At 41.3% G+C, this 12,812-nt stretch overlaps 1 protein-coding gene across 2 annotated transcripts in view; it reads left to right on the top strand.

Annotated features, from left to right (window-relative positions):
- The window catches only part of srpx (sushi-repeat containing protein X-linked), a 92,172-nt gene that overhangs the window by 76,621 nt on the left and 2,739 nt on the right, over window positions 1-12,812 (top strand). For both annotated transcript variants that reach the window (XM_072262273.1, XM_072262274.1), the window contains 2 exons: window positions 3,439-3,572; window positions 9,779-9,900. In XM_072262273.1, coding sequence (XP_072118374.1) covers window positions 3,439-3,572; window positions 9,779-9,900 — 256 coding nt within the window. The remainder of the gene's footprint in view (window positions 1-3,438; window positions 3,573-9,778; window positions 9,901-12,812) is intronic.

Here is a 12,812-nt window from a genome sequence, read left to right on the forward strand (position 1 = left end):
AGCCATTGATATTGTGTGAGTAATGCCTGATGATCTGCTAACAATGCATTTAGAATCTGTCTACAGTGCTCCTGTGTCACACTGTGACACCATAACTGTTTGATCATCAACAGATTTCTGGGTTTTACTTCTCCAGTTTACTTCATAAAGCAGTGAAAATATTGTTTTTTTATTTATGGAAAAAAAATCATAAGCTATTGTAATTCTGAATTTTGCTAGAGAAAATGAGAGTTACGTATTATGTACAAGGAAATGTTAAGGTCAATTCTTCATAGCAAAGCAAAAGAGATTTAATGTTTATTAAAGAAAAAAGTATTCTTTATTTAGTGATACAGCATAGTAACAGAGCCTTCCAGCCCAACGAGCACATAGAGCTTGATTACACTCCTATGACCAAATATTTATTCATATATATTATATGCTTTTACAGTATAAAAATAGATAATTCAACTCAAAATTTTCATTACAATCTTCTCATTCCATTTACTTTCTGCTAGCATAGCCAGTTACTTATTTACACCCTCGAGCAAATAGTTCGAAGATTCATTTAATTGATTGGAAGGTGAGTAATTCAGACCATGACAAAAATGTGCAAGATTCATTAAAAAATTTTATGTGCATTTTCTGCTTTGTATTTTGATCAAATGCTCAATCTTAATTGTAACCTTCTCAGTTAATTGGCTTTTTGTGCTTTTGCATTGTTAATATATCCAGAGCCTACTGAAATAGCTGTAGGTTAATAGGGTTCAAAATAAGATTTGTATTGTTTCTGAAAAAGTCAATCAAGACTCTTCAGTGGCTTTGATGTAATCTACACTTTTAATTTTTTTCTCTCCTTTCCTTTTTTTTTTTTACCATCCACCCGACCTGACATGATCCTCCTTCCACCCTGCTATCCATTATAATCAACCAAGGACTGAAAAATTCTGGTTTTACCCGTTTAGCCTCGTCTTTAATTTCCCTCACCAGCCTTCTAGCTGCAACTGGCTCTGATCTGCTGCAGTTCACCACCTTGTGATTCTAAACCAGAGAATGCTGGAGAATTCCTGGAAATTCTTCACATCCAAATATTTGGTTAAATTGCTAGAATTTAAGGAAGGCCTGAAAGGAGAGGAGGTGGGTAGAAGGTGTGATGATGACTTCACTGGCTGAGTGAATTCTGAAGTGATGCAGACATAGAAACCATGGGAAACAAGGCATCCACGGAGCAGAACGCAGTATGCTTACTACAGAGTAAGAATAGTGCAAAATCTAAATGGAGCAGTAGTTTACTGGCCGTAAAATTATGTCTGATCTTTTACCTCAAACTTTCCCACATGATCACCCATGAATTGACTCCTTAGGGAGGAGAACCTACAGCATCTGTGGTAGAGAATTGAAAAGGTTTGCTTTCCTTAAGGGGGAGTTTTTCCCCCCCCAGTCCATCATGCAGTTCTAAATGGTCAACCTTTTTGGATTCTATCCTGGTGAAACAAGCTGCTAGCATCAACTCTGACAAGGATTTGAAAAGTTGCCTGTGATTTAATAATTATTGTTAAAGCGGTTGCCTCTCCCTTTAAGCTCCAGAGAGAATATTGACTTAACCTGCCTCCATCAAGTCAGCTCAGTGAATCTTTTTTGCATTTTCTGTAAGCAGATATTTATTTCATTTATTAAGGAGAACAAGTCTGTCCACACTATTCCACATGTAGCCTGGCCAAATCTCTTCATTAACATAGTTCTATTTTCTAATTCTCATTCTCTGGCCAACATGCAGTGAAGATCATGCGTTCATTTGCTTTCCAAATTGGTGTACATCCGCATTAGTGTACAATGAATCTAGTGTTTGGACATGTCTTCAAAGCCAATAATTCCTTGTCTCTCAGATTTTCAAAAATATTTGTTTTATCTATACCAAAATAGATAACTTATTTTAATTATATTCCAAGTGTCATGTTACTGCCTGAATTTAGGCTGTTTCCAACTTTTTATAGTCTCTTCCTGTATCATTTTCACAACATTTATATTTAAACTGTATTTCATTCTATTACGCTTGAACTCCTTATCCATGGCACTGATATAAATTATAAATAGTTGAGCACATAGCACTAATCCAGGTATATCATAATACTTGGGACCTATTTATTTTCTATTCAATTACCAATCCTCACTCAATGCTCATATGTTACTTCCAATCCTTTAAGTCCTAATTATGCATAATAATCTCTTAAAGCATGTTACAGAACATATCATTTAGTCCTCCTGTATTCTCATCCTACTATTGATTTTCTTAGCATCCAAAAATCTTAAAATATATTTGAAGGCTGAGCATCCACAGCAGTCTTTGATAGAGAATTTCAAACGTTCACGGGCAGTGATGAAGTTGAAAACAAAGTTATCATTCCAGTTGAAAACTGGTCATCGGTCCAGGAGAAAATGATCTTTTACCAAACCCAGACGGTAGGTTAGTAAAACTGAGAACCAGTGCTGTAATAATGTGGCCCAGAGACACGTATGTAATAGCAACAAATAGTGGAATTAACACTTAGACTATAAACCATTTGTCAGAAACCCCTTCTTAATTCTTCTATTCTTCCCACAGATGCAGTCTGAACTGCAGAGTAATTACCAGCATTTTTAGTTTTCATTTAACTTCAACTGCTTGCTTGCTGCAGCTCGGAAGTGGAATGATACCTTTGACTTCAATGTCTCCAATTGATCAACAGAGTTCTCACCTCGAGGAAACCTAATTACAAACGCTCTGTCCACCAGTGAAAGCAGGATCTCCCAGTGGCCACACATTTTAATTCCACATCCCGTTCCCATTCTGACATGTCTATCCACAGCCTCCTCTACTGTAAAGATGAAGCCACACTCAAGTTGGAGGAACAACACCTTATTTTCCGTCTGGGTAGCCTCCAACCTGATGAAATAAACATTGACTTCTCTAACTTCCATTAATGCCCCACCTCCCCCTCGTACCCCATCCATTATTGCCCATCTTCTCTTGCTTCCCCCCCCTCCCCCTTTCTTTCTCCCTAGGCCTCCTGTCCCATGATCCTCTCATATCTCTTTGCCAATCAACTGTCCAGCTCTTGGCTCCATCCCTCCCCCTCCTGTCTTCTCCTATCATTTCGGATCTCCCCCTCCCCCTCCCACTTGCAAATCTCTTACTAGCTCTCCGTTCAGTTAGTCTTGATGAAGAGTCTTGGCCCAAAACGTCAACTGTACCTCTTCCTATAGATGCTGCCTGACCTGCTGCGTTCACCAGCACCTTTTATGTGTGTTGCTTGAAATTCCAGCATCTGCAGATTTCCTCGTGTTTACAAACACTTAATGATTGCTTTCTTTACTTTGCCTCCAGAGATACTGATGTGCATCTTTCACTCTTGCATTAGCTTCGATATACTTCGTGGTTCACCTTTAGGTCTTATACATGATTCATTTTAAAATTTACAGCCATGAACATTAATGTGCGTGTTACCACAGCAGCGGCACTTCTAGAGCAGTTTTACGAGAAACGTCGATTGCTGATTATGTCCACTCCCACTGCTGCCAATCACTACTATCGATTTCAGCTAGGAATTAACCAGGTAATGTTTGCTTCTGGAATCGGCCACCCTTTAACTACCACCACTCTATGGTAACAAGGACACCTAAAGTTTCGTTACAATTGACTTTTACTATGAAGAATTCAATAATGTGTAGATTTGCTAATGGATTCCTCTTTTTGTTTGTATATTACCCAGTGCTGTGTATTTTGTCTGACTTTCTTTTCATGCAGTTCCGCGTGCTGGTATTGAGTGTTTGATCTCTTTGGCCCCATTTAATAGGCTGACAGCAAGAGCTCTTCGTCTTTAACTGCTGACCAAACCTATTGTGAAATCATTTGGCCGTTCTGTGTCAACAAGATGGGTCAGTGGGGTAGTTGAAAAAAGCATGTGCAGTCACTTTACTTTATTAGCCAACACCTAGAAGGCAAGAACAGGGAGAATAATATGTAACACTCACAGATTGCAGCTTGAGTATTATCTGCCACATCACATGAGTGATGTGATTGCATTAGAACTTCGTAAAAATGTTGCCAGAAATTAAAAATTGTAGCTCTGATGAAAAATCAGATTAAATTTGGATTAGTCTCTTTGAATAGCAGAGGTTATTGGAAGGGTAAATTTATGAGGGGACTAGGGAACAGTCCTTCATTTTAAATATTTTCCTCAGCAGAGTAGTCACAAACCAGGTGGTGTAGGTTTAAAGTAACTGATCAAAGATCGGAGAGGAGATGAGGAATTACTTTTCATTTGAGAAATTGGTAGGAATCTGGAACTCACTGTCTGAAAGACGAGCAGGGGCTTCATGGATAAAGTCCTTTGATCCACAAATGAAGAGCATTGATCTGCAGGACCTTCAGCTAGTGCTGGAAGAAAAGTTTGGGTTCTTTTTGCCTGGCATAGACAGAATGGGATCAATGGCTTCTTTTGTCTTAAATTTTCTATGATTCTATAAACAACTTCCCTGCTGCCTGGTATGTGGTCATTCCACTTTGATTTGCTGCGTAAATTGAGAAAGAAACTATAGCAGAAAACTGGATATATATAATAAATTTCTGGGGTGGCAGACAATAGATCAACATCTCATGACAAGGCAAGAAAGAATAGTAATTAGACCAGGACCATAAAGAGGGTTCTTTGTTTAGTGGAGGTAAAGCAGGGCCAGCTTGTAGATTGGCTGTGTACTCCTTGTTGCCTTTGTCTCATGAGTGTAAGAGTACCATTACAACATGCTGCTGACTGGTGCAGTTTGCAAGTGAAGAGTAGAAGCAGAGCTTTATAGCAGTTGTACTGGCTAAATGGGAGACCAGGCAGCCAATAAATGAGAAGCAGGATATAGCAGAGCAGCCGTTTTGGAGAGTTATTGTGAGAGCTAGCCAGTGTGTGAGTGGGGGAGGCTTTGGCTCAAGAGGCTTTAGTGTGAAGGAGTTGGGTGAGAGAGCAGGAACATTTGAAAAGGGAGGTCTCGTTGACTGGCCAATTGAACAAATAATTTTTTCCCATAAATGGAAAGTAAAGTTAAGTGGATTGGCCATTTTGGAGCAGCCATTGTGAGAATGGGCCTGTGTAAGAGTGGAGAGTTGAGGCTTTGGCTCAAGAGGCTTTGGTGGAGAGACACAGGTAAGAACAAGTAAGGTTTTATCTTCCTATTCATCCTTGGTACTTGATTCAGTGTGGGCAACGTGACAGTTAGGGCCATAAAATGCTGGCCCTGCAAGATGTGGGAAGTTAGGGAGAAATCGTTCTGATGACTACATCTGTGGGAAATGCACCTAGCTGCTGCTGCTGACAAACCAGGTCAAAGAACTGGAGCCTGGATTTGGGTGTACTCAGGGTCATCCAGGATTCTGAGAGCATTATAGAGCATCTGAGAGACTTTTACTGAGGTGATCCTGCCCAAGGCACAGATTTCAGATAGATGGGTGACCACCAGGAAAATTAAGGAAGTACTCCTGGTGCCATGTGTTAGTGAGGTCAGAAATAGAAAGGTAGGCCAGAGGAATTTGTCGCTGAAGAGCTGGTGCAGGGGGTAGGGGTTCAGGTCTTGCACCACTTGGATCTCTTCTTTAGTGAAAGTGACTTAAAACAAGAGGGACAGGTTGCATTTGAACTAGAGTGGGAACTTGCAGGGAAATTTACAAGTGTTAAATGGAAGAGAGTGGGGTGTGTGTGTGTGTCTGAGCCAGGATCAAGTCATGGGATAAAGAAGTAACAGCAAGAGCAAGTCTAGTAATTAGAGAAGCCAGAGGCAGAGGCACAGTCAAAGGTACTCAGTTAACCTGCATTTATTTCAGTGCACAAGGTTTAACAGGTAAGGCAGATGAATTCAGAATGTGCATGAGCTCTGACGACTGTGATGTTTGTGCCATAACAGAAACATGGCTGAGAGAAGGGCAGCACAATCATGAGAAAACCTGCTGATGCTGGAAATCCAAGCAACGCACACAAAATGCTGGAGGAACTTAGCAGACCAGGCAGTATCTATGCAGCAGAGTAAACAGTCTGCGTTTTGGCCCATAGCATCGACTGTTTACTCTCTTCCACAGATGCTGCCTAGCCTGCTGAGTTCCTCCAGCATTTTGTGTGTGTTGTTGACAGAAGGGCAGAAGTGGAAGCTTAATATTCCAGAATACAGATGCTATTGGCCTGACAGAAGTACAGGTAAGCAAGGAGAGGGTGTTGTCTTTTTGATAAGTGAGCAGGACTTGAGGAGCAGGTGTGTAGAGAAGTTGCTCATAGTTGTAAGAATAACACGGTTGTATTAGTGGAGATATTAATTTCCCCATTTTTGACTGGGTCACCCAGAATGTCAAGGGCTTTGACAGAGTGGAATTTGTGGAATGTACACACTGGAAATGTGTTCCTCTCTTTGCCTTTTACATTCTGAAAGCCGCCTGGTGCTAAGGACCTTTTGTAATTGTAAGTTGAAATATCTGCAGATGGCTGTCTGCCAATTGTCTAACTTGTCACAAGTGACTCACCTGGGTAGCTGGCTGTGCTGCTGTGCTCTGTGCAGTAACGCAAAACAGCAGAATCTGCTGGCCATTGCATCAGCAGACATCCCCTGCCTCAGAAGATCCAGGCAACACTACTGTACCTGCAGGGCTGGACAGCCAGAGGCATGTCACCTGGTGAAGTGGAGTAATCTGCATTATCTCCTCCACATTTTCAGCTGTGCCCCAGGCTGTTCTTTGGCTACATTCAAAGTCAGGGTTGGGCCTATTCAGAAAAGCTCTATCCTGCACAGGTCTCACCAGTCAGTTTGGGTAGCTTGTTGGTCACTGTAAATAAGGCCCATTACTAATGCTTCTAGCTCTGTTATGTTGGGAGGCGCTTCCTGTTTTTATTTGTCTACGGGATATAGGCAGTATTGTTTACATTATCCCTAATTGGCCCTGAACTGAGTGGCAGGCTGGTCTATTTTGAAGGAAGTCAGTCACAGAGGAAGTGCATGCCAAATGACGTTGGGACATATCCTCCTTTGAAAGATTTTAATGAAACTAATGGTTTTTTAATCATAATGTAGTTTCCTGGTAACTGATTTTAGTGATGTTGTCACTGTGCTATAGTTCTTTTCTTGCAGACTTGCTTCTCATTTTTCTACCCACTAATGCTAGAGTTGGAAGCTTTTGTTCCTGTGTTGACTTGGCTCGATCCTGAGAGGCTCTCTTTACCAAGACCACAGTCGTTTTGGTGATCAGTTTGCCTCTTGGCTCCCTTCCCTAGTCATTCTTGGGCATCTTGTGACAAGGTTTGTTTAGTCCTCAGCACAGGCTTTCATTCTCGCCACATCGTATTCCCACGTGACAGTGTGCAGCTGCAGGTCACTGATACCATTTGTTGTTTTTCATGTGTTTACAGAGGTACACAGTGTGAATAACGAAGCTCCTATTCTGTATCCTCTTGCTCTGGTCTCATCTAATGCTGTGCCGTTTCTTAGAGACTGCCTGCTTTTTTAAACTCTACATATTTCCAAGTTGTGTCTGCAAGCTCTTATTCCTCTTTTTACGTGTGTTTTTGGTACTGAGGTGGATCATAACCACAGAGTGTTCACCCTTCACTCTCAGCAAGGGCCTGGACCTGCTGCAAGTCACCTATCGCCACAACAGGTGTACAGCGGATGCAATCTCACCGGCTCTCCACTTAGCCTTCGATCATCCGGACAATAGCAACATCTACTTCAGGCTGCCATTTATTGATTACAGCACAGCATTCAACACAATCATGCCCTCAGTTCTAATCAACAGGTTCCAGAACCTGAGCCTCTGTACCTCCCTCTGCAATTGGACCCTTGACTTCCTCACCAGACGATCACAGCCTGTGGAAATCGGAAATGTACTTCTCCTTCTGGCTGGCAGTTTACAGTGGTGCACGTCACGGAGGCGTGCTCTAGTCTCTCGACATGGACGACTGTGTGGGTAGGCACAGCTCAAACAGCATTTATAACTTTGCAGATGTCACAACTATTTTTGGTGATGAGGAAGTGTACAGGAGCGAGATTGATCGGCTGGTTGACTGATGTTGCAACAACAATCTTGCACTCCAAGGTCAGCAAGACAGAAATTGATTGTGGACTTCTGGAAGTAGAAGATGAGGGAACACACACCAGTCCTCATTGAAGGACCAGCAGCGGGAAGGATAAGGAGTTTGAAGTTCCTGGGTGTCAACTTCTCTGAAGAGCTATCCTAGGCCCAATATTTTGATGCAGTCACAAAGAAGGCTTGACAGCAGCTATATTTCATTAGTAGTTGAGGAAACTTGATTTGTCGTCAAAGACTCTTGCAAATTTCTACCAAAGTACTATGGAGAGCATTCTAACTGATTGCATCATCATCTGGTTTGGAGGGGCCTGCACAGGATCAGAAAAAGCTGCAGAAAATTGTAAACTCTGCCAGCTCCATCATGGACATTAGCCTCCTGAGCATCCAGGACACCTTCAAAATGTGATGCCTCAAAAAGGCGGCATCCATCATTAAGGACCCCCACCACACATGATGTGCCCTCTTCTCATTGCAACCGTCAAGGAGGAGATGCAGGAACTTGAAGACACACACTCTGTTTCAGGAACAGCTTCTTCCCCTCTGCCATCGGCTTTCAGAATGAACAATGAACCCATGTGTACTACTTCACTATTTCCCGCAAACAACAGGAATTCTGCAGATGCTGGAAATTCAAGCAACACACATCAAAGTCGCTGGTGAACGCAGCAGGCCAGGCAGCATCTGTAGGAAGAGGTGCAGTCGACGTTTCAGGCCGAGACCCTTCGTCAGGACTGGCGAAAGGTCTCAGCCTGAAACGTCGACTGCACCTCTTCCTACAGATGCTGCTTGGCCTGCTGCGTTCACCAGCAACTTTGATGTGTGTTGCTTCACTATTTCCCTCTCTTTTTACCCTATGTATTTAATTAAATATTCTTTTTTAATATATACTACAGTAATTTATAGATTTATTATTGTTTTTCAATGTACTGCTGCTGCAAAACAACACATACACAAGTGATATTAAACCTGATTCTGATACTTAGAAAAACATATCAGAAGGGAACCAATGAATAATTTAATGCATTCAACAGAAAACAATAAGGATCTGCGGAGGATATGACCTCTTATCATTGCTACCATCAAGGAGAGGTACAGGAGCCTGAAGATCCATACTCAAACATTTCAGGAACAGCTTCTTCCCCTTTGCCATCAGATTTCTGAATGGACAATGAACCTATGAACACTATCCCATTATTTGTTTTCTCTCTTTTTGTACCTGTTATTTAATATATATTTTTATATATACTGATTGTAGTTTATAATTTTTATTATTATGTATTGCAATATACTGCTGCCAGACAACAATAAGTCTCACGACATATACCAGTGACATTAAACCTGATTCGGATTTTGATTTAGGATGCTTAACAAATGTCTGGTTTGTATTTGGAATGCATTGGATGTTACAGATTTCATATTATTATTTCATAAAAATGGATAAAGATTGCATTATCTTTAAGGAGGAAATTGACTGAATAAAGGAGAAAAAAATTGGCAGAGATGTGAGGAAATTGTCTTAAGATAAACGTTCTAAATTTGCAATTCATTAAATTTTACATTATGATTAATTTTTGGTTATGAGCAAAGCAGGCAATGTCACATTTGTTGTGCTTGCTCTGAGAAGCTGATTGAAGATTATTTTCTTGAGAGACTGAATTTTTGTGAGTATGCATTGTAGTGAAACATATTTTGTATGATTTCTTGCAGCAAGCTGTATGTGGCTTTGACTTAAGGCATGTGACAGTCATAGAACTAGTTGGTGTTTACCCTGTGCTAATAGGGAGGATAAGGGAACAATTCCTGTCACCGTTCCTAGTTTTACAACTGAGGTAAGACACTACAACTTCAAATTGTTTTCTGCCGTTTTAGTGCAGTCTTGCAGATTGACAATAGTTTTGCAAATCCAAAGAATGCTTGAAATGCAAGATGCTGGTCTTAATTATTTGAAAAATATTTGACTTCATATTCATGGAATTGACCACAGGAATAATGAAAAGATGAATTTCATATGGGCAGCCAGTGCAGAGTTCCCCTGTAGCAGTTCCCTCAATAATAAATATACTGCTTTGAACAGGCAGGCAGGTAGGAAGAGGGAGTGGGGTAGCTCTGGTAAAAAAAAATGAAATCAAATCCTTAGAAAGAGGTGTTATAGGATCGGAAGATGTAGTATTCTTGTTGGTAGAGTTAAGAAACTGCAAGGGTAAAAAGGCCCTGATGGGACTTACATACAGGCCTCCGAACAGTCACCAGGATGTGCCACAAATTACAATGGGAGTTAGTAAAGGCATTTCAGAAGGACAATGTTATGATAGTCAAGGGACATTTCAATGTGCAAGTTGATTGGGAAAATCAGTTTGCTGCTAGACCTCAAGAGAGGAAAGTTGCAGAGCAGGGATGACAGCAGAACATCAATGGCTAGAGTTTCTGGGGGCAATTCAGAAGGTGCAAGATAGATACATCCCAAACATAAGAAATAGGGGTAGGCGTAGGTCATCTGGCCTGTCGAGCCTGCTCCACCATACTGCTAGAGAGGTAGAAATGGGGGACAAAGAAACGGCGGATGAACTTAATAAATACTTTGCATCAGTCTTAAGGTGTAAAGCACCAGCAGTATGTTGCTATTATTAAAGAGAACGTGCTTGGGAAGCTGAAAGAGGTGAAGGTAGATAAGTCACCTGGACCAGACGGACTACACCCCAGTGTTCTGAAAGAGGTGACTGAAGAGATTGTAGGAGCACTAATAATGATCTTTCTGGAATGGTTCTGAGGGCTGGAAAATTGCAATCAAATGAAATCAAATCCTAAGAAGGGAGGAAGGCAGAAGAAAGGAAATTATAGGTCAGTTAGCCTGACTTCAGTGGTTGGGAAGATTTTGGAGTCGATTATTAAGGATGAGGTCTCAGGGTACTTGGAAGCACATGATAAAATAGGCCAAATCAGCATAATTTCCTTAAGGGAAAATCTTGCCTGACAGATCTGTTTGAATTCCCTGAAGAACTAACAAGCAGGATAGACAAAGAAGAGTCAGTGGATATTTTCCTGGATTTTCAGAAGGTTGATTAACAAGATAAGAGCCCATGGTATTACAGGGAATTCATAGAAGATTGGCTGACTGGCAGGCAGGAGGCAAAGAGTCGGAATAAAGGGGACCTTTTCTGGTTGACTGACAATGACTAGCAGTGTTCCACAGGGGTTGCTGTTGGGTTTGCTTTTCATGTTATATGTCAATGATTTGAATGATGAATTGATGGCTTTGTTGATGATACGATGATAGGTAGCAGGGCAGGTAGTGTTGAGGAAGCAGGGAGTCCACGGAAGGAATTATACAGATTATGAGAATGGGAAAAGAAGTGGCAGATGGAATACAGTGTTGGGAAGTGTATGGTCATGCACTTCGATAGAAGGAATACTGTAAAGACGTAGACTATTTTCTAAACCGGGGCAAAATTCCAAAACTAGAGGTACAAAGGGACTTTGGGAGTCCTTGTGCAGGATTTACCAAAAGTTAACTTGCAGGCCAAGTTGGTGGTAAGGAAAGCAAATGCAATGTTAGCATTCATTTTTAAAGGACTAGAATATAAGAGCAAGGATATAACTCTAAGGGTTTATAAGGCATTGGTCAGACTGCACTTGGAGGATTGTGAGCAGTTTTGGGTTCTTATAAGACCTTAGGACATAGGAGCAGAATTAGGCCATTTAGCCCATCAAATCTGTTCCAGCATTTCATCATGGCTGATGCACTTTTCCTCTCAGCCCCAGTTTCCTGCCTTCCACCTGTATCCCTTCATGCCTTGACTAATCAAGAATCATCAATCTCTGCCTTAACTATACATCCAGTCAGTTTCCACAGATGCCTATGGCAACAACTTCCACAGATTCACCATTCTTTGGCAAAGAAATTCCTCCTCATCTCCGTTCTAAAGGGATACCCCTCTATTCTGAGGCTGTGTCCTCTGGTCTCACCATAGGAAATATCCTCTCCATGTCCACATTCTCAAGGCCTTTCACCATTCAATAGGTTTCCAGGAGATCACCCCTCATTCTTCTGCATTCTGGCGAATACAGGTCCATTCTTCATATGACAAGCTGTTCAAATCTGGAATCATTTTTGTGAACCTCTTTTGAGGCCTCTCCAGTTTCAGCACATCCTTTCTAAGATAAGGGTCCCAGAACTGCTCACAATACTCCAAGTGAGCCCTCAGTGCTTATAAAGTCTCAACATTACATCCTTGTTTTATATTCTAGTCCTCTTGAAATGAATTTGCCTTCCTCACCACCGACTCAACCCTTAAGAAAATAGTCTACCTTTTATTTCTTCTATCATAGTGTATTACCATACACTTCCTGACGCTGTATTCCGTCTGCCACTTCTTTCCCATTCTCCTAATATGTCTAGGTCCTTCTGTAGCCTTTCTACTTCCTCAAAACTACCTGTCCCTTCACCTATTTTTGTATTTTCTGCCAACTTTGTAACAATCCCGTCAATTCCATTATCCAAATCATCAGCAGAAAATGCAAAAAGAATCAATCTCAACACAGACCCTGTGGAACACCACTAGTCACCAGCAGGCAACCAGAAAAGGTTCCCTTTATTCCCATTCTTTGCTTCCTGCCAGTCAGCCACTGCTTTATTCATGATAGGATCTTCCCTGTAGTACCATGGGCTCGCAACTTGTTAAGCAGCCTCATGTATAGCACTTTGTCAAAGATCTTCTGAGAACCCAAATACACAACATCAACC

This window comes from Mobula birostris, chromosome 6 (assembly GCF_030028105.1).
Source record: "Mobula birostris isolate sMobBir1 chromosome 6, sMobBir1.hap1, whole genome shotgun sequence".
Lineage (NCBI taxonomy): Eukaryota > Metazoa > Chordata > Chondrichthyes > Myliobatiformes > Myliobatidae > Mobula > Mobula birostris.